The 21,516-nt window shown below is 36.5% G+C and overlaps 1 protein-coding gene across 1 annotated transcript in view; it reads right to left on the minus strand.

Moving 5' to 3' along the window:
* Window positions 1-8,242: 8,242 nt before the first annotated feature.
* Window positions 8,243-21,516, minus strand: part of PRDM5 (PR/SET domain 5) — a 243,976-nt gene continuing 230,702 nt past the window's right edge. The window contains exon 14 of the mRNA XM_063108707.1: window positions 8,243-8,490. Within this exon, the coding sequence (XP_062964777.1) occupies window positions 8,326-8,490 (165 nt within the window). The 3' untranslated portion in view covers window positions 8,243-8,325. The remainder of the gene's footprint in view (window positions 8,491-21,516) is intronic.

The following is a 21,516-nucleotide window of genomic DNA, read 5'->3' on the forward strand; positions in this document are numbered from 1 at the left end:
TTATAGCAGAGTAGTATTCCATTGTGTAGATACACCAGTTTCCTTATCCACTCATCTGATGATGAACATTTAGGCTGGATACAACTCTTGGCTATTGTAAATAGTGCTGCAATAAACATGGGAGTACAAGTATCCCTTTGACATGATGATTTCCATTCCTCTGGGTATATACCCAACAGTCCAATTACGTATAGTAGATCTACCTGTAATTGTTTGAGAAACCTCCATATCATTTTCCATAAAGGCTGCTCCATTTTGTGGTCCCACCAACAGTGTATGTTTCTTTCTGCATGTTCACTATTGGAGAATAGAAATGCTACTGATTTTTGTGTGTTGATTTTGTATCCTGCAAATTTGCTGAAATCATTTATCAACTCCAAGAGTTTTTTTGTAGAGGCTTTAGGCTGTTCAATATATAGGATCATGTCATCTGCAAACAGGGACAGTTTGACTTCATCTTTTCCAATCTGGATGCCCTTTATTTCCTTCTCTTCTCTGATTGCTCTGGCTAGTACAACACTATGTTGCATAGGAGTGGTGAGAGTGGGCATCCTTGTCTAGTTCCTGTTCTTAAGGGAAAAGCTTTCAGCTTTTCCCCGTTCAGGATGATATTGGCAGTGGATTTATCATATATGGCTTTAATTATGTTGATTATTCCATCTATACCTAACGTGTAGTGTCTTTATTATGAACGAGTGTTGAATTTTGTCAAATGCTTTTTCTGCATCTATAAACATATGGTCTCCGTGTTTGATTTTATAGATATAGTGTATGTATCACATTTATTGATTTGCATATGTTGAACCAACCTTGCATCCCTGGGATGAATCCCACTTGATCGTGGTGAATAATTTTACATATGTGTTGCTGTATTCTGTTTGCTAGTATTTTAGTGAGGATTTTTGCATCTATATTCATCAAGGATATCGGCCTGTAGATTTTTTGTTGTTGTTGTATCTTTATCAGGTTTTGGTATCAGGGTGATGTTTGCTTCATAGAATGAGTTTGGAAGAATTGCCTCTGTTTCAATCTTTTGGAATAGTTTGTAGAGCATTAGTGTCAATTCCTCTTTGAATGTTTGGTAGAATTCTGCAGTGAACCCATCTGTTCCTCGGCTTTTTTTCTGTTGGGAGCCTTCTGATAACAGCTTCAATCTTTTTCATTGTTATTGGTCTGTTCAGATTTTCTACATCATCTTGGCTCAGTTTTGGTAGTTTGTTTGCATCTGGAAATTTATCCATTTCCTCTGGATTTTCAAATTTGTTGGCATATAGTTGTTTATAGTAGTCACTGATGATTTCTTGTATTTCTGAGGTATCAGTTGTAATATCACCTTTTTCATTTCTACTTTTTGTTATTTGGGTCTTCTCTCTTCTTCTTTTAGTTAGCTTTGCTAATGGTTTGTCAATTTTATTTGTCTTTTCAAAACACCAACTTTTGGATTCATTGATCTTTTGTATTGTTTTTTGGGTTTCAATTTCATTAAGTTCTGCTCTGATCTTAATCATTTCTTTCCATCTGCTTACTTTGGGTTTGGATGGTTCTTGTTTTTCTAGTTCTTTAAGGTGAAGTATTAGGTTGTTCACTTGCCATCTTTCCATTCTTCTGAAGTAAGCATTTAATGTGATAAATTTTCCCCATTAATGCTTTTGCAGTATCCCACAGGTTTGGGTATGATGTATCATTGTTTTCATTAGTTTCAATAAATTTTTTGATTTCCTGTTTGATTTCTTCTTGGACCCATGTCATTAAGTAGAGTGCTGTCTAATTTCCATGTGTTTATATACTTTCCAGAATTCCGTTTGTTATTGATTTCTAGTTTTAATACATTGTGGTCTGAGAAAATACATGGGATAATTCCAATTTTTTTGAATTTGTTGAGACTTGATTTGTGACCTAACATGAGATCTATCCTGGAGAATGATCTGTGTGCTGATGAGAAGAATGAATATTCTGAGGCTGTTGGATGGAATGTTCTGTAGATATCTGCCAAGTCCAATTGGTCTAGAGTGTTGTTTAGATCTTGTGTTTCTTAGCCTAGATGATCTGTCCGATATTGATAGTGGGGTGCTCAGGTCCCCTGCTATTATGGTATTAGTATCTATTTCCTTCTTTAGGTCTAACAGAGTTTGTTTTATAAATCTGGCTGCTCTGACATTGGGTACATATATATTTATTATTGTTATGTTTTCTCGAAGGATTAATCCTTTTATCATTATGTAGTGAACCTCATTATCTCTTTTTATGATTTTCAGTTTAAAGTCTACTTTATCAGATATAAGAATCGCTACTCCAGCTCATTTTTCTTTTTTGTTTGCTTGGTAAATCTTTTTCCATCCTTTCAATCTTAGTCTATGTGAGTCTTTATAGGTAAGGTGGGTCTCTTGAAGGCAGCATATAGTTGGGTCCTCCTTTTTAATCCAGTCAGTCAGTCTGTGTCTTTTGATTGGGGAATTTAATCCTTTTACATTAAGAGTTGTTATTGAAAAGTGTTGATTTACTCCTAGCTTTTTATTGACTTTTGGATGTCTTGAGTGTCTTTTGCTCTTTTCCTTCTGATTTACTGTTTGTCTTCTGTATTTGTTGGTTTCTTGGGTTGTAGATAAACTTTTCCTTTTTTTTCTCTTCATTGTTAGCATTTTTATTTTACTAGTGGGTTTTGATTTTTCTTGAGTTTTTATGGCAGTGGTAGTTATTTTTCAGGTACCAAACCCAGTACTCCCTTGAGAATTTCTGATAAGGGTGGTTGTGTGGTAGTGAACTCCCACAGTTTTTGTTTGTCTGAGAAATATACTATTTGACCTTCATTTTGGAAGGATAGCCTTGTGGGGTAAAGTATTCTTGGCTGGCAATCTCTGCCTTTTAGTATTTTGAATATATCATCCCATTCCTTTCTGGCTTTTAGGGTTTGTGATGAAAAGTCTGATGTTAGTCTGATTGGGGCTCCCTTATAGGTGACTTGACACTTCTCTCTTACAGCTTTTAAGATTCTCTCTTTGTCTTTGAGTTTTGCCAATTTGACTATAACGTTTCTTGGAGAAGACCTTTTTGGGTTGAATATATTTGGGGATCTTTGAGCTTCCTGAATCTAAAGATCTGTGTCTTTTCCTATACCTGGGAAGTTTTCTGCCACTATTTTGTTGAATATGTTTTCAATGCAATCTCCTTTTTCCTTCCCTTCTGGAATACCCATGACTTGGATATTTGAGTGTTTAAGGTTGTCTGATAGGTCTCCTAGATTTACTTCAATGTTTTAAATTCTTTTTTCTTTTTTTTTTTGTCTGCCTTATTTCAAACAGCCCATCTTCAAGGTCAGAAGTTCTCTCTTCTGCTTCTGCAAGCCTGCTGCTTAAACTCTGTGTTGTGTTTTTTATTTAGCTGAATGAAGTCTTCAGGGTCGTGTATACTTTTCCTCATTTCATCATTTTGTCTAGCTGAGTTTTCCTGTGTCTCATTTAGTTTCCTTAGAATTATCACTCGAAATTGTTTGTCAGACATTTCAAGGGCTTCTTGTGCTACAGGATCTAGAATTTGAGATTTATTACCCTTTGGTGGTATACTTTCTTGATTTTTCACATTTCTGGTATCTTTCCTTTGGTGTTTAGTCATTGTAGCAAGGGATTTCACGGTCCACTGGTTTGACACTATTGTCTGGCTAGGATCTTGCCGGGACTGCCAATTTGGTATGGCTGCCTCAGTGCCTTGGGTGTAAGGTTTGGGCCTCTCTGGTCAGCACCCACTTGCCTGGGCTGGGGGGGGGTCTGGCGGTGGCAGCAGGTGGGGCCTACCTCCTTGGTCATGCTGGCACCAGGGGTGCATGGTTGCCGCAGGTCTCAGGCCTCTCCAGGGGGTGCCTCTCTGGTCAGCACACACTCGCCCGGGATGAGGATGGGGTCTGGTGGCGGCAGCAGGTGGGGCCTACCTGCTTGGTTGCACTGGTGCCTTGGGGTGCGTGGTCACCGTGGGTCTCGGGCCTCTCCGGGGGGCACCTCTCTGGTCAGCGTGCACTCGCCCAGGCTGGGGATCAGGTCCAAATGGATATTTTTTGAATTTTGTATTGAATTAATTCTTGGCTGAGTCAACAGTTTTTCTTATCAGCAACAGTGATAATCCCTATAAACTCTTTGCAGTAATTTAGATGATGAAGCTTCAACGGTCTTATATCCTTTCTCAATTTTAAGCATATAAATTATGGACATTATTTAAAATCTTAGTTTCCTCCTGCCATATAATATGCCAAGGCAGCATGGGTAAGGAATAAAACTTATTCTAAACAGGTAAAGTTTTCTTGGTTAAGCAGCTAAATATGCTATCAAGTACTTCTCAGATAATTAAATGTATTTTATTTAAGGTAACTAAATACTATGTATTTTTAACTAAATATAAACATTTGTTTCAGTATCATGTTAAGCAACTAGAACACTGGGTCAGCAGCACTAATACAGTATAAGATAGATGTTGTATTCCATAGTATCATGGGCCTGGGAAATCTAGAATATTTGACATGGCCCACAGTGAGGCTCCAGAGTTGATTTTTTATTGTCTTACAACAAATTAACAACCTGGGGTGATAACACTGTTTTAAGGCCAAGCTAGCCAAAGCTACAAGTCAGCTCCAAAGAATGGGTGCCTCAGCTGATTCTGACAAATCAAAGTTAAGTGCATGCATGATTTCTAAATCCACTACCTGACAATTTTTTCATATCAGGGAAACCTCACAAGATGGGGGCAACACCAAAATGATGAAAAACCACCTAACTGGAATATCTAAAACATTAGTCATAACTTTTATTAACCTTAAATTATATTTGTGAACATCAGAGATGTTTTTGCTCAGAGATGCTACTACACATCAGGTTTCATTGATTCTTAGTGATGTTCCTTTCACATGTTGTTCTTGTTCTATGTATGATCAGGAATGAGATGAGAGGTAAGGAAGGTGTTCTCTCTTGCTGCCCTGAGACGACCTTGGTGCAACTTCAGAGATACTTTCCAGATCAAACTATTAAAACATGAGGCCTGGGGGTAATGATAATTACAATTCCTTCTTTTATCAAAAACAACTTTAAACTTAACATTCATTTGGATTTTATTACAGAACTGTACTATCGTTCTACAGTAAAAGAAAATGTAACACCAAGTCTGACAGTGATTTATGTAAATTTATTATAGATTTATAATAAAATAATGCCATTGGAGCTCTCTTATCTTTACAAATGCTCCATTTATATACATGCAAATAAACCTCAATATTAAGGATAAAATCTTAGGATTTTAAAGAGGCACATTTCCTCCTACCTACCTACCTCCATATACTCACAAACCCAAGATGAATTTTCATAAGCAACATTTAGATCTGTGAAGGAAAAAATATTTCTAGCACCTATCCTCCTTTCCTTCCATATTTGGGAGAGGTAGCAGCACATAAAATCTAATGCACAAATTTAGACCTGTAATCTATGTTCACACTCATCCAAGGAGTTGGCTGCAGTAGGTTAGAAGAGCTTTGAGTAAAGCAATGTACTTGCATGTATAAGCTCTGCATAAAAGTGATCCTCTTCAGACAGACAGACACAAACACAGAGGTTGTAAGAGATATATGTCTCTTGAAAGTAGAATTTCAACTATCCTGTGTAACCCCAAGAAAAAATCAGCGAAGAATACTTTCATGCTGCAATTGCTGATTATGATTAGTCAATAAAGGCTTTTATATAGCCAATAATAACTAGGAAAAAAAAGCATGTGCACGCACGTGCAAGGGAGTGAGTGTGTGAGAGTGTGTGTGTGTGTGAGAGAGAGAGAAAGAAGGAAAGGAAAGGAAAATACAAGCCAGTGATTGTGAAACAAGAAGAAACTCAAGATACACAAATACCATGAATGTTAATATACAAAAAGATAGTCCTTATAAAGGGATATTTCAGCCTACCCACATTATTGAATATCTCTTAAAATTACTTAGCCATAACTTCATAGACACTTGAGAGGTTGGCCTTTTCCTGAGAAAGTTCCTGAGCCAAAATCTTTCATAACAGGAAAGAAGAGAAAGACAATCAAAGGCACTCCAGCTTGCCTGTAAGACTTTTCTTCTATGGCTATATATTTATGTTTTTACTTTGTCAATCAAGCCTGAAAAATTCTCGTCTTTTTGTTATTGCTGAGCAATTTAAAAGTTGTGGCACGCAAATGCTAATATATCTGACACTATTTATTAATAATCACCTTTTGGATAAAAGGTTGCAACATACAAATAGTCTTCTAAGGACTTGTTTAGGTTTCAGACTTTGAAAGGAGAGGATGGTGTATCAGTCGGTCCTTCTACACCATTTTCTACAGATTTCCTTGTCCATAAACCTTTGGCAGGATGGGGCCCAGCACCTCTTCCTTGTCGGTTTACTCCGCGCCATGGTGACACTGATTTCCATGGTAATTTCCCCAGCAGCTCTGTGAATTGTGACTCACTGAGATTACACAAAATTGGTATTTGGCCTCCTTTCAAATTTCATCACATAATTGGGATACGAAACATCCGATATAGTGCAGGCAGAATGCAGCAGAATAAGCAGGACATGTTTAAATAGTACACACTACCAAATTTTACAACTGTCCTTTTATATTCAAATGATATTAAGTACACTATCATGTTAAACTGAAAACACTTTAAATCTAAAAATATATTGTTGAAACAAATGGTATAGTGAGAAACAAGGCCAAAATTTATTCTTATAAAATACAGTCTATAATTTCAGATACAAAATGCTACATATAACTATACTCAGATGGCTTCTAAATTATAATTCTAGGATTTATGTTTTTAAAAGTTATCTCTGGTGAGTTTCAAATTTAGTATTTTTACAGAGTTTATATGTCTGTACTGAATCTTTATGTTTCTTTTTAAAACTTTGAAACTGGGCATGATTATAATTCTAAAATGAGATTCCTGAAGTCAAAGAATGGTTTCTTCAGATAACCTTTCTCCTTAATTCATTATAACCAAATAACTTCCTTAAAATTATACTTCTTTTTTGAATGTGTTCCAATTAAAGAGGTTCATGATTTGGGCTTCATTGTAATTTTTTTCTGGGCTTTGGTTCCTCTAGGTTATTTTGACATCACTATTACATTATATCATCATCTCCCAAACAAGCTGTGCATTGTATGCTGCTGTAAAGTATTTCACTGAGATATAACCAAAAGGAAGAAATTATGCTTCTTGCTTCAATTTCCCTTAAGCATCAGTGACAATTTCAGTCATAACAACTGCCAGGTTTGTATTCTTATTCTGGATTCCTAATTATACGGGATGATTGAGGGTAATACAAAAGTGTTTCAGAATCACCTACTGCCAAGATTCTGGAAAATGTCTTTTGCAAAATGGAATGTTAATGCTCAGAGGACTCTTATTACATCTGCACTAACGTGTTCTCTGGGCTTTTATGGAATGAGAGGGTGAAAGGCTACATTCATCATAACTGATGTGGTAATGCCACTATTGTTCTGCTGCTCTGTCCATCAACAAATATGGAGAACCTATTCTGTTTCTATTTTTATATATATTTGTATATTATTAATTTCTAACGATAACCAGTATAAACTTAGGAGGGTCAGTTTGATGAGTATTTAAATGTTATGGGTATTTCTGTGTAGATCTTATAAAAGTATTCTAAACCATGAATGCATCTGAATGATAAGAGAATGCTTCCTGTGGATTCTCTGAAATGAACAATACTTTAATAGATATTTTAGTTCTCAAAATCTCTTCATTTTAAACTCATTTGTTGTATGGACCTATTAAATAAGATAAACTCTTGGTCTGTTTCAAAAAATTGCAATATTTATCTTATTATTATGTTTGAGAGTTTGCAAAAAAAATAGTTGGATATCTCGATTTCTTTCTGTCTAAAGTAGTAATGATCAGCTGTGATAATCAGCATTTGCAAGTGCACACACACACACACAGACACATACACAAAAGATAACAATAAAATTAAAAGGCCTAATGGGGAACTGTGCTAAAAAACTTCATTACAGAGGGATGGCCAAGAAAGAGAGCCATGAATTCTTTCTCTATTTTTATAAAACAGAGCACAAGTAGTATTTTGCAAGGCTGGAGTGATTTTTTTTTCCATTTGTATCATTTCTTGGTAAAAGTAAGATTTTTCTTTTTTTTTTTTTGCATGTGTTTCTACAGACTATAAAGGTAGGCAAATAAAAACTGTGAGACTAGTAAATTACTTTTGGCTACTTCTGTTATGCTGATCAGGTGAGAAAAATCTGGGATTCATATTAGAAGCTCTTCTGGATGGTTTAATTCCTTTACAGCTACCATTAGCTGTCAGCTACACCATGGATATTGTCCATGTGCACTTTGAGGTAGTCATTCCTTGTAAACTTCTTATGGCAAAACTGGCATTCTGCCAGTGGACGATTGGGATTATGAGTCATCTTGTGTCGGATCAGCATTTTCTTCAGGCTAAAAGCCAAGTCACAAACCTAGAAAAGACCCAAAGATACCACCCATATTATAGTGAAAAATCTGAAGAAACACCAATTTATCATTTATACAATATACATTATGCAAATCCCTGCTATCAAGTATGTACTAACAGGCATAAGAACAAAAATTGCTCTTGGAATAAATGAAATTTAACACCCAAACTAATGGACAAAGAAAATTATAGTTCCCAAGTGTTATCTGCATTTAATTTGTGTCCTTTGTATCCCAATCACACTCTCCTCTCCTTAGCTGCTGAATTTAAACATCTCTAGAGAAACAACTCCCTGGAAACAATACTTTTCTTACCATAATAGAGTGTATTTACAATTCCATATTAAACCTTTTAAGCAAAATGCTTTATGGTCTAGATGGTATCTCTCTATATGGCATAAATGGCACAAGACATTTCTCACCAGGATCCCTTCAATATATTCCGACTTGTGAAGTAAAAGGTTAAGATTACTTTAAGTACCATAAGTGGAAATTTATTACCCACTATTCCATTTCTTTATTTCATATATATATATATATACACACACACACACACACACACACACACACATAAAATATATACACACACACATATACACACACACACACTTTAACTAAGGAATGAAACAAGTTCACTTAATTTAACTCTGTCACACTGCCACCTGGCTCAACATACATTAAACAGTCCAATAATTAAAACTACTAAATTAACACAGAAGATGTAAGGCATAATTATTCAAGTTATAAAAGGAAATGAAATGGAATTGAAAGTTTAGTATTATTCATAAAAATTCCATTTATATGAAACTCTCGAAAAGCACATTCATTGTAAAGTAAGGAATACTTAAATAATGTGAAAACACCATGAAAAACATAATAAATATAACGAGAGAGGAAATGGCTTGTAAAAACACTGCAAAGAAAGCTGGAGTTAAAAATGAGGTGAGGCTTGTGAAAATACTAAAGCAAATAAAAATTTTGCTCTCTCTCTTTAATGGGAGAAGGAGGATTTACATTCACAGCAACAAGAGAATCAGAAAGGCATAGGCCTTTAATCTGGTAAGAAATGGGGAGTAATCCAATGGTAATGCATTTTGATTCACACATAAGAAGCAGCATAGTGTGGTAGAAAGGAAATAAGCTTTAGAGCCAGATCACTTTAAAGAAAGCCTGCCCTGACTTTCAGTTTAAAACTGAAACCTGCCATCTTCTCTGGATTTACTTTACTCAGCTCAGATTCATTCTTTACACAATACATGGCACCTACTGGTACACTGTAGTTAATTTCTCTACTGCAATGTTTATTGTTTGTCTCCCTTTTCTAGAGTCTCAGCTCCATGAGGGCAGGGATCTTTGTATGTTTCATTCACTCATGTATCTTAAGGAATAAGGCAGTGTCTATAGAGTAAGCACTCAGTAAGTATTTGTTGCAGAATACTAAAGAAATCCACAACTTGAGTTTGAATTCTGACTCTATCCCTTACTAAGGAAGTTTAAATGGACAAAGTATCCCCTCTAACTTCAGTTCCCTCACCTGTAAAAATGACAATAATGATAAGATGATGATAATCCTCACAGGATTATAAAGATTAAATCAGATACTCTATGTAAACAGATGATATATTTCAGGCACTCAATAAATGTTAGTGCTTATTTTTTCTCATTCATCTTCTCCAGCAAGAAGTAGCACCAGCAGATTGGAAATAATAGACAAATGTCAATAGGAGAGAGCCAAAAACCATCAAAGTGGGTTTGAAAGAGAACACAGCTATTCCAAAGAGTGGCAGTCCCCTGGAATACACAAGTGAATTTTGCAAGCAAATAGGATAATTTCCCAGAACAAATACAATGCATCCAATCAGTCTCCGGAAATGACATTTTTCTTTTGGAATACCGTGTAAGGATAAGCTTTGTAATCATGACTAAAAACAGACTTTGTACCTTTAAAGCCACTGAAAAACAAAGTCAAGTCAGCATAGTAAAAATCAGGGGAAAAAAGGAAAGACCCAGGAAACACGAAAGAGCATACAATATGATGCCAGACTATAAGACATGTGAATTATGATAATTGCTATAAAAGTATGAAGTACCCTATTAAAAGATAAGGCTGAAATTAGGGTAAAAAGCAAAATGCAAAAACATACTGTACTTAAGAAATACACTTACAGAAAAATAACACACACATATACAAACACAATTTTTAAAGGGTGGTTAGAATGTGCATAAAAGTTCACAAAGTGATGCTAATAGAGTGTGACTGGCTGGTACTGAGCAGTACTTCCTTAAAAGCATCTTGGATAGAGAGAGAGAGAGCAAGGCTTCAAGAACCAGGAGTACCACCTATTTAAGTATCTCCTACTCAAAAATTTATATACAGGATGCTTACACAGAATTATTTATAAAGGTGAAATATTACAAATAACTTACCTGCCCAGTCAAAGTTAATGGATATGTTCATTTTGATAAAACCAGATGAGGAAATATTTTTTAGCTGTTAAAAAAGATCATACTTTCAAAACTATTTAAAAGCAACAGAAAATGTAAGGGAAAGGAAACAGAATAATAAGATCAATGTGGGCTGTCTGGTTAGCTCAGTCGATTCCAGCGTGGTGTTGTAATACCAAGGTCAAGGGTTTGGATCCCTGTACTGGCTAGCTGCCAACAAAACAAAACAAAACAAAACAAAACAAAACAAAACAAAACAAAAAAACCCAGATCATTGCGACTTAATCTACACTACTGAAATAAGGAGTACAACTAGTATAAATGTATCTGTATAAATAAGTATATGAGGGAAATGTCAATAGATTAACATAAATATTAGTTGACATCAGTTGAGAAATTGGGGATCATTTTGCCTTCATTTGTTTCTATATTTCCTCATTTTTCCAGAATTAAAAAGTGAGCTTTAATAATCAGAAAGAAAGTATTATTCTGGAATTTAAAAAATACCGTTAGTTGGTTTCATGTCCTCCTCTTCCCTCAGGCGGCAAGCCCTTTCATATCAGATCTCTGCCTTGGATGTTTCAAATCTCCAAACAGCGCTCTGAAAGCTTACTGATAGCCTCCCTCTGTGAAGTCCAAGGGATACACTGAGCCCTCGTTTAACATGAATTCTCAGCATCACTTGGCATAACTGACCACTTCCCCCTGCCTTTCCTTTAGTTCCATGATGACCTACTTTCCTTGTTTTCCTTCTAATTCTCTGGCCATTTATTCGCCTTCCTTTTCCTATACAGACTCCTCTTCCATCCTAACCTTGAAGTATGGATCTCAGTGCCTGATTCTTAGCCCTCTTCACCATTCACTAGGTATTTTCTCCCCTGGTGACATTAGTCATGTCCATGCCTTTTGTTATCATTGTATGGAGATCACTAGCAAACAATATCTCTAATCCAGTTCTCTCCTCTGATGTTGACAGTGGAGTATTTAACTCCCCACTCACTTGGAAGCTCACTGGTACTCCAAACTTAATATGTCTAAACCCAAACCCAAACTCAGAATCTTTGCCTCCCAAATCTAATTCCCAGAAATGGTTCCACCATCCACCTAGCTCTTGCTGCAAATCTGGCAGTCAACCATGACACAATGTCTCCCTAATTCCCATCTCATCTGATCAATTACAAAGTTCCACCATTTCTTCCTTGCACACATTTCTCAAAGACATGAAGACGTCCAATTGTCTCTATTTCCGCCTGAGTGAAAGCCACTAACTGGCTAGACCAGTGCTTCTCTATCAGCAAGAAAATGCTTTAGCATGCACCTGTATGATCGGCATTTTTAAACAAAACATATATATGCACTACTGTATTTACACATTATATTAAATATAGACAGTTCTAAGAGTGTGATAAAGATTAAATAAATAATATTTTAATGTTAATTTAATAATTATGTCTTCATATTTTCACCAGGTAATATTTTAAGATATGATATATATTTAGGGTCAGAGTCATGTTTAGCAAAAGAATAGGCAAGTGCATATTTCAAATATCTCCTTGATAATTTCAATTTTTTGGCTTCTTGCCACATATCATGAAGTCATTATATTTTACCTCAGATTGTTGTTGACTAGTAGTATTAACTGCCATTTCCATTTTTTTTCTTGTGTTTGTATTATTAATATTATTTTCAGTCTGTGGTTTCTGTTAGGGATCTTTTAGCCACCTGTTCATTTTATAAAATAGCTTTATTTAAAAACAAGTAATAGCATCCATATCTCCATTAACCAAGAACACAGACTGCAATCCTAACAATGCACTGAAAACAAACATGTGAATCAGGACTGACAGCCAATCAGCATCCCCATGACACTGCCACTCTTCCTTCTGACCACATTCAGTATTGTACCTCACAAGAGATCAGCTGACAATGGCCAAGTAAGGACACCAAAGTCAAGTTCTTATTTTTAAAACACAAAATAAACAGGAATCAAAGTTGCAATGTGCCCTTCCCATACCCTAATGGATGTTATGTATATGTGCTGGGATATATATCTCTTCACTCTGGAAACTAAAGCCTAGATTATTACAGTAGCCAACTTCAGTTCTTCTTAGGTAGGAGTGGTAATATCTTCCCCTCCCTGCTGTTCGGAATTGTGGGGGGTGCTTCACTGCCCTGACCAATGAATACAAGTTGCTTCTTGCATTAGGTATAGGGGCAGAGGTAAATGTCCTCTGTAACTTGTGGGACACTCCCACACAACACCAAAAGTGCCCAGCTAATAAATACTATCCGAATCTCCCTGAATTCAGCCTCCTCCTCCATACCATGCTCCACACAACAGTTTGAAAATACAAATGTCGTATTGTTACCTAGAATTCTTCCGTGGTTCCTTACTGCATTTAGGGTAATACTGAGCTCTAGCCAAACTAAATAGCCTTCCTGCAGTCTCTTGAAGACAGACCATCTTCCTGCCTCAGCACTTTCTCACTTCTCTTTATCGTGCTTCCTTCTACTCATTCCTCAGGAAGCCTATGTGACCTGTCTGCCAGGTGAAGTTCTCAGTTACATGCTCTCATAGCAACCTTTACTTATCCTTCTTAATACTTACCTCAAGGGTAATTAATTTTTTGTATGATTTTTTTTTTTTTCTATCTGTCTTCTTCTTAGACTAAGAAATGTGAGGGCAACAGTATTCACTCTAGAAATATTTGTTGAATTAAGGAAAGAAATAAACGGTAAGCAGAAGATAGACAGATAGATTAAATCCCTATGGGCAATATAATTACCCCAAAGATTATAGAATAATTCTGGAGACATTAAAGAAAGTATCTGTGAAGAGTATTTTCAACTGAAAGAAACGTTAAATTGCTTTTTAAAAGTATATATTAAAATTCATGATTATAAGGAAGATAGATTTAAAATTATCTCCTCTGTTCTATTTCTCTGGCTCCTTCTCCAAACTCAATGTGAAAATGAACAACTGACACCAAATTCTTCCACGGCTTTCCATTGAAATTAGATACTTACATTGAAATAAATCCCTTAACATGGCTGAGAGGCCCCAATTCTCTCTCCAACTTTACCCTGCGCCCCCCTCTTTCTCTCTCAGTGAGCTCCAGCTCCACCTGTCTTCCTCTACTTCCCCTGTGCTCACTCCCACCTGTGGCTTTGGTTCATGCTTCTCCTCTGCCTGAAATTCCCTTCTCCCCATGGCTGACTCTTACCTTTAGGTTATTTAAAGTCACTTTCACAGGAAATTCCTCCCTAACTACTCTTCCATAGCATTATGTTTTTTTCCTTCCCTTTCTCAACCTTTATTACAAATTGTATTTAGATGTTTATTCGTGTTTACTTGTTTAATGTTATACTCCTTGAGAACCTGTGTTCTCGTTCACTGTTCCATCCCGGGGTCTGGCACAGGCCCTCGGCTTCAGAAACAACACACAGCTTTCCCTACATGCAGGAACCACTCTTAGCAATTTCTAATCATTAACTTGCTCAATCCTCACAACCACCCTTTTAAGTAGATACTAGTACTACTATCCTCATTTTATAGAAGGAAACGTAGACACAGAAGGTAAACCAGGTTTCCCAAATTCACAGAACTAGGAAGCGGTTTCTAGAATGTAAATCCAAACAGTCTGGGTTCAGAGTCCATACCACCTCCCAAGGGCCAACTAAAGGCTCTCACTTCAAACAGAGATAAGTGAGATGACGGTACTTTTTTCCATTTGTCCAGCTGATACCATTTTTAAAAAGAAAAACCACTTTGAAAATGCAAAGATGGTTTTCAGGCAGTTTTCAGACAGCTCAGCAGTGTGGTGGGAGGGATACCAAGTCTAAGTCCACTTGCACAGTCACCATGGGAAAAGCACAGCAATGGCAAGCTGGAGAAAATGGAAAGGAAGTGGAGCAAGACGCTGAAATCATTGATAATGGCTCTGAATTAAGGGAGTCCTAGAAGCTCCACAGAGAGGAGACGAGAACTATCCAAAAGACTGTTGAGGAAGAGCCAGAGGGGAGTATTAAATGTCAGTAGAGTACCAAATGTCACAGTGATGAAACTGACTACCTAGACATTGAAAGCTATGCTTTCATGAACCTAAATGCAGTCATTGAAAGACTCTAAATGATGCTCTGTATAAATCAGCCAAATGTAAGGACAGTTATAGTAATTTTAAAAACAAGGGAGGAGAGCAAGGAAGAGTTCAAATAGCGCAACAGGGATGCTTCCTTGTCTGTCTACCTGTGATTCTTATCTAACCCTCCCCCCTACTTTGACTTAGGATTAATTCACATGTGAAAGAGTGGGAAAATATTTATTCTTACTCTAGGTTGAAAGTAAACTGATTTTGTTTTAAAATAAATGGAAACAAGATATTTAACAGAAAACACCTTGAGAGATGGGAATTAGAATTCTGTACAACATCTTCAATTAACGAATACTTATCACATACAGTGTGCCGACCGCTTCAGTTAGGAACAAAGTGATAAAGAACACACTGCCTTGCCCTTGTGGATTTCACTAAGGAGAAATACTGTAATGCCATAAACATAGTGGATACAGCAACAAATAATAAAGACGAAAACCTGGTTGTCATGAAGCTTATAATAGACAATAAATGATTAAATAAGCAAATACATAATATTTCAGATGAATATAAATGGCATGAAGAAGACCAAATGGAGTGAGGGTTAAGAAAGTAATGGATGTAAGGAAGAATGCAATTTGAGCACGGACCTTAAAGAAGCACAGTAGCAGACCATAAAGACACCTCAAGGGAAAAGTGTTCCAGACAGAGGAAACAGCAGATGCAAAGACCCAGATGTAGGGTATGCTCAGTGTATCTGAAGAACAGTAAGGAGGCCAGGTGACCCGAGTGAGATGAAGGGTGGTGCTGAAGTCAGAGAGGTTGGGGCAAGGAGGGTGGGGGGTGCCGATCACGTGGGACCTTTCAGACCATGGCAAAACTTTGGTTTTCCTTCTAAATGAGCTGGACAGTCATTGGAGGGTTTGAGCAAATGAATATAATATAATAATATAATATATACACAACCTACGTATGTATATATAATCTAACACAGGTTCTAGAAAGATCACTCTGAGTGGCAAGTTTAGGACAGACTATTGGGATCCAAGATAGAAGAGTGATCAAAACTATGATATCTACCCTAAATGAAGCATTGTTCATTATATGCATGTATTGAAGTTATATACTTTACCCTACAAATATGTACAAATAAATGTTCAAATAAAATCAATAAATATTTTTTAAAAAGGATAGAGATCACTTAAGAAGCTACCGTAGTAGCTAAGATGATAGCTGTGGAAGTATGAGAAGCATTCGGATGCTCGACATATTTTAAATGTAAAGCCAATCAGATTTGCTACTGGGCTGGATGCATGGTGTGAGAGAAAGAGAGAAGTGAAGGTGGCAGTGGCAATTTAGAGATGGTGATAGGTTTGAGAAATATATTGAAGCAAAGGCAGGAATTACTGGGACTAATGGAAGCTGCATGGTAAACTACTTAGAAAAACCCAGGTTTGAGCCTAGAATCCCGACTCGGCCCGTTACAAGATCAGGACTAGAGGCAAGTCACCCCAACCTCAGTGAGCCTCAACTGCTTCATATAGGTGGAAATACCACTTATATATTCCTGGGTTGTAGTGAATATCAGAGCGAATACAGGCAAATTGTGGATCTTCGTATCTCTCCTACAATAAGAGCTTGACTAGATGATGACTCTTATTCATGGCTTAGGGGGAAAAAAAAAACAAAAAATAAGTGTTGGCAAGGAGGTGGAGAAATTGGAATACTTGTGCACTGCTGGTAGGAATCTCCTAGATATATCCTAAAAAATGGGATATACAAACAAATACTTGAATATCCATGTTCACCACAGCACTAGTCACAGTAGCCAAAAGGCAGAAAAGCAAATTATTGGGTTTACATTGAAAAAGTCACTGTGGAAATAAAAGGGACTATACCATCCCTGTGTAAATAGAAAGGATTTAAGAGAATACTATGAAAAACCGGATCCTAACAAATTAGATAACCTAGATGAAATGGACAAATTCTTAGAAACACACAAATTACCAAAACTGACTCAAGAAGAAATAGAAAAACTCAACAAATCTATAACAAATAAAGAAACTGAAGCAAATAAGAAAACATACCAACAAAGAAAAGTCCAGGATGAGATGGCTTCACTGATGAATTCTAACAAGCATTTAAAGAAAAATTCAGTGCTGTACCCCACAGATATGTACAATCAATTATGTTTCAATAAACACACACACAAAAAAATAAAATTAAAACAATAAAAAATAAGTAAAAAAAGAACTAATACCAAGTCTTCTCTAACTCTTCCAAAAAAATAGAAGAGGAGGGAATACTTCCTAACTCATTCTGTGAGGCTAGCATTACCTCGATACCAAAGCCAGACAAAGCTATTACAAACAAACAAACAAACAAAAACTGCAGACCAACAACTCATGAATTTAGATGTAAAAATCCTCAAACAAACAAAAACCTAATGAGCTGGACCTAGGAGAATATTAAAAGGATTCTAAACCATGACTAAGTGAGATTTACCCCAGGATGGCAATAGTGGTTCAAATGAGGAAATCAGACAAAGTAATACATCATATTAATAGACCAAAGGAAAAAAAATAGTCATCTCACTTGACAGAGAAAAGATATTTGATAAAATCCAATACTCTATCTTCCCCCAAACAAAACAAAACAAAAAAAACACACTTGGAAAACTGGGAGGGAAAGGAACTGCCTCAACATAATAAGGGCATTTATGAAAAACCCATAGCTAATACCATATTCAATGGCGAAAGATTGAAAGAATGCAAAAAAAGGGACTCCTACCTTATACCATATACAAAAACTAACTCAAAATGGATCAAAGACCTTAATATAAGAGCTAAAACTATAACACTCAGAAAAAAATGGAAGGGCAAATCTTCATGATCTTGGATTTGGCAATGGATTCTTAGCTATAACACCAAAAGCATAATCAAACAAAGAAAAAACAGACAAAGTAGACTTTATCAACATTAAAAACTTTTGTGCATTGTAGTGGATTGAATTATGTCCCCCGAAAACTCACTGAGGCTTGAATTGTCTCCCAGTTTTCATGTATTAGAAACTTAGCCCCCACTGTGACTGTTAAGAGAGTGGGAAATCCTATTATGCTAATTGAAAGGTGGAGCCTTGAAGAGGTGATTGGATTGTAGGACCATGCAGTAGTGAATGGATTAAAAATGGTGGTCAGGGCATGATTCTGAGGGCTTTAAAAGAAGAGGAGAGTCTCTCTCTCTCTCACTCTCTCTCTCTGTCTCTTTCTCTCTCTCTCTCTGTCTCTCTGTCTCTCTCTCTCTCTCTCTGTCTCTCTCTGCTGTCTCTGCTTCCACTGCCTTGCAATGTGAGATCCCTGGGTCACTGTCACCACTACCAGATGGACTTTGAACTTCCCAGCCTCAGAAACTGTAAGCAATAAATTTTGTTTTCTTAATAAATCACCCTGTTGCAGGTATTTGGTTATAAGCAACATAAACAGACTACTACATGCATCAAAGGATATTATCAAGAGGATGAAAAGAAAACCTACAGAGTGGGTGAAAATATTTGCATATCATATATCTGATATACAGTGTAGTGTCCTAAATATATGAAGAAATCTTACAACTCAACAACAAACAAACAGTACAATTTTAAAATGGGCAAATGACTTGAATAGACATTTCTCCAAAGAAGATATACAAATGGCCAATAGTATCTCAACAAAATAAAAGCCATCTATCATAGGCCCACTGCCAATATCATCCTGAATAGGAACTAGACAAAGATGCCCACTCTCACCATTCCTATTTAACACAGTATTGGAAGTACTTTCCAGAGCAATCAGAGAAGAGAAGGAAATAAAGGGCATCCAGATTGGAAAAGATGAAGTCAAACTGTCCCTGTTTGCAGATGATATGCTCCTATATATCGAACAACCTAAAGCCTCTACAAAAAACTCTTAGAGTTGATTAATGACTTCACCAAAGTTGCAGGATACAAAATCAACACACAAAAGTCAGTAGCATTTCTATACTCCAACAGTGAACATACAGAAAAAGAAATCAGGAAAGCTAGCCCATTTACAATAGCCACCAAAAAATCAAAATACTTAGGAATAAAGTAAACCAAGGATGTGAAAAATCTATACAATGAGAACTATAAACCACTGTTGAGAGAAATTAAAGAGGACACAAGAAGATGGAAAGATATCCCATGCTCTTGGATTAGAAGAATTAACATGGTGAAAATGTCCATACTACTCAAAGTGATCTACAGATTCAATGCAATTCCCATCAAAATTCCAATGACATTTTTCTTGAAAATGGAAAAAACTATCCTAACATTTATATGGAATGACAAAAGACCACAAATAGGCAAAGCAATCCTCTGCAAAAAAAAAAAAAAAAAAACTAATAAAGCTGGAGGCATAACACTACACCTGACTATAAACTATACTACAAAGCTATAATAACCCAAACAGCTTGGTACTGGCATAAAAACAGACTCACAGATCAATGGAATAGAATAGAGAATCCAGAAATCAACCCATACACCTACAGTCATCTGATCTTTGACAAAAGCGTCAAGTCTACACACCGGGGAAGAGACTGCCTCTTCAGCAAATGGTGCTAGGAAAACTGGATATTCATATGTAGAATGAAACTAGACCAGTACCTCTCATCATATACCAAAATCAACTCAAAATGGATAAAAGTAGTAAATATACATCCTGAAACAATACAACTCCTTAAAACATAGGGAAAATACTCCAGGAAGTAGGAGTGGGTACAGATTTCATGAATATGACCCCAAAAGCACAGGCAACCAAAGGAAAAATAAACAATATTTTACCAAACTAAAAAGCTTCTGCACAGCAAAAGAAACGATTAACAGAGTGAAAGGACAACCAACAAAGTGGGAGAAAATATTTGCAAAATATACATCTGACAAAGAATTAATATCCAAAATATACAAGGAACTCAAACAACTTTACAAGAAGAAAACAAGCAACCCAATTAAAAAATGGGCAAAAGAGCTAAGTAGGCATTTCTCTAAGGAAGATATACAAATGGCCAACAGACATATGAAAAAATGCTCAACATCACTCAGCATCTGGGAAATGCAAATCAAAACCACACTGAGATACCACCTAACCCCAGTTAGGATGGCTAAAATCCAAAATACTCTGAACGATAAATGCTGGCGAGGTTGCGGAGAAAAAGGAACTCTCATACATTGTTGGTGGGACTGCAAAATGGTGCAGCCTCTACGGAAAATGGTATGGAGATTCCTCAAACAACTACAGATAGATCTACCATATGACCCAGCTATCCCACTGTTGGGAATATACCCAGAGGAATGGAAATCATCAAGTCGAAGGTATACCTGTTCCCCAATGTTCATCGCAGCACTCTTTACAATAGCCAAGAGTTGGAACCAGCCCAAATGTCCATCATCAGATGAGTGGATACGGAAAATGTGGTACATCTACACAATGGAATACTACTCAGCTATAAAAACGAATGAAATACTGCCATTTGCAACAACATGGATGGAACTCGAGAGAATTATATTAAGTGAAACAAGTCAGGCACAGAAAGAGAAATATCACATGTTCTCACTTATTGGTGGGAGCTAAAAATTAATATATAAATTCACACACACACACACAAACCCGGGGTGGGGGGAGAAGATATAACAACCACAATTACTTGAAGTTGATACGACAAGCAAACAGAAAGGACATTGTTGGGGGCGGGGGGAGGGAGAAGGGAGGGAGGTTTTGGCGATGGGGAGCAATAATCAGCCACAATGTATATCGAGAAAATAAAATTTAAAAAATAAATTAATTAAAAAAAAAAATGGGCAAAGGTGCTGAACAGGCATTTCTCAAAGGAAGATACACGAGTGGCCAATAGACACATAAAAAATGCTCACCATTACTCAGCATTTGGAAACACAAATCAAACCACTTTGAGATACCATCTCACTCCAGTTAGGATGGCTAATATCCAAAAGACTGAGAATGATAAATGCTGGTATGGCTACAGAGAAAAAGGAACCCACATACACTGTTAGTGGGACTGCAAGATGGTGCAGCCTTTATAGAAAATGGTATGGAGTTTCCTCAAACAATTATAGATAGATCTACTATCTGTAATTCCACTGTTGGGTATATACCCAGAGGAATGGAAATCATCGTGTCAAAGGGATACTTGTACTCCCATATCTATTGCAACAGTATTTACAATAGCCAAGAGTTGCATCTAGCCTAAATGTTCATCATCAGATGAGTGGATAAGGAAACTGTGGTATATCTACACAATGGAATACTACTCTGCTACAAGAAAGAATGAAATACTACCATTCAGAACAACATGGATGGACTTAGAGAAAATTATTTTAAGTGAAATAAGCCAGGCACAGAAAGAGAAATACCACATGTTCTCACTTATTTGTGAGAGCTAAAAATAAACAAATACACAAACAATTAATGGTGGGGTAGGGGGA

This window comes from Cynocephalus volans, chromosome 9, assembly GCF_027409185.1.
Source record: "Cynocephalus volans isolate mCynVol1 chromosome 9, mCynVol1.pri, whole genome shotgun sequence".
Lineage (NCBI taxonomy): Eukaryota > Metazoa > Chordata > Mammalia > Dermoptera > Cynocephalidae > Cynocephalus > Cynocephalus volans.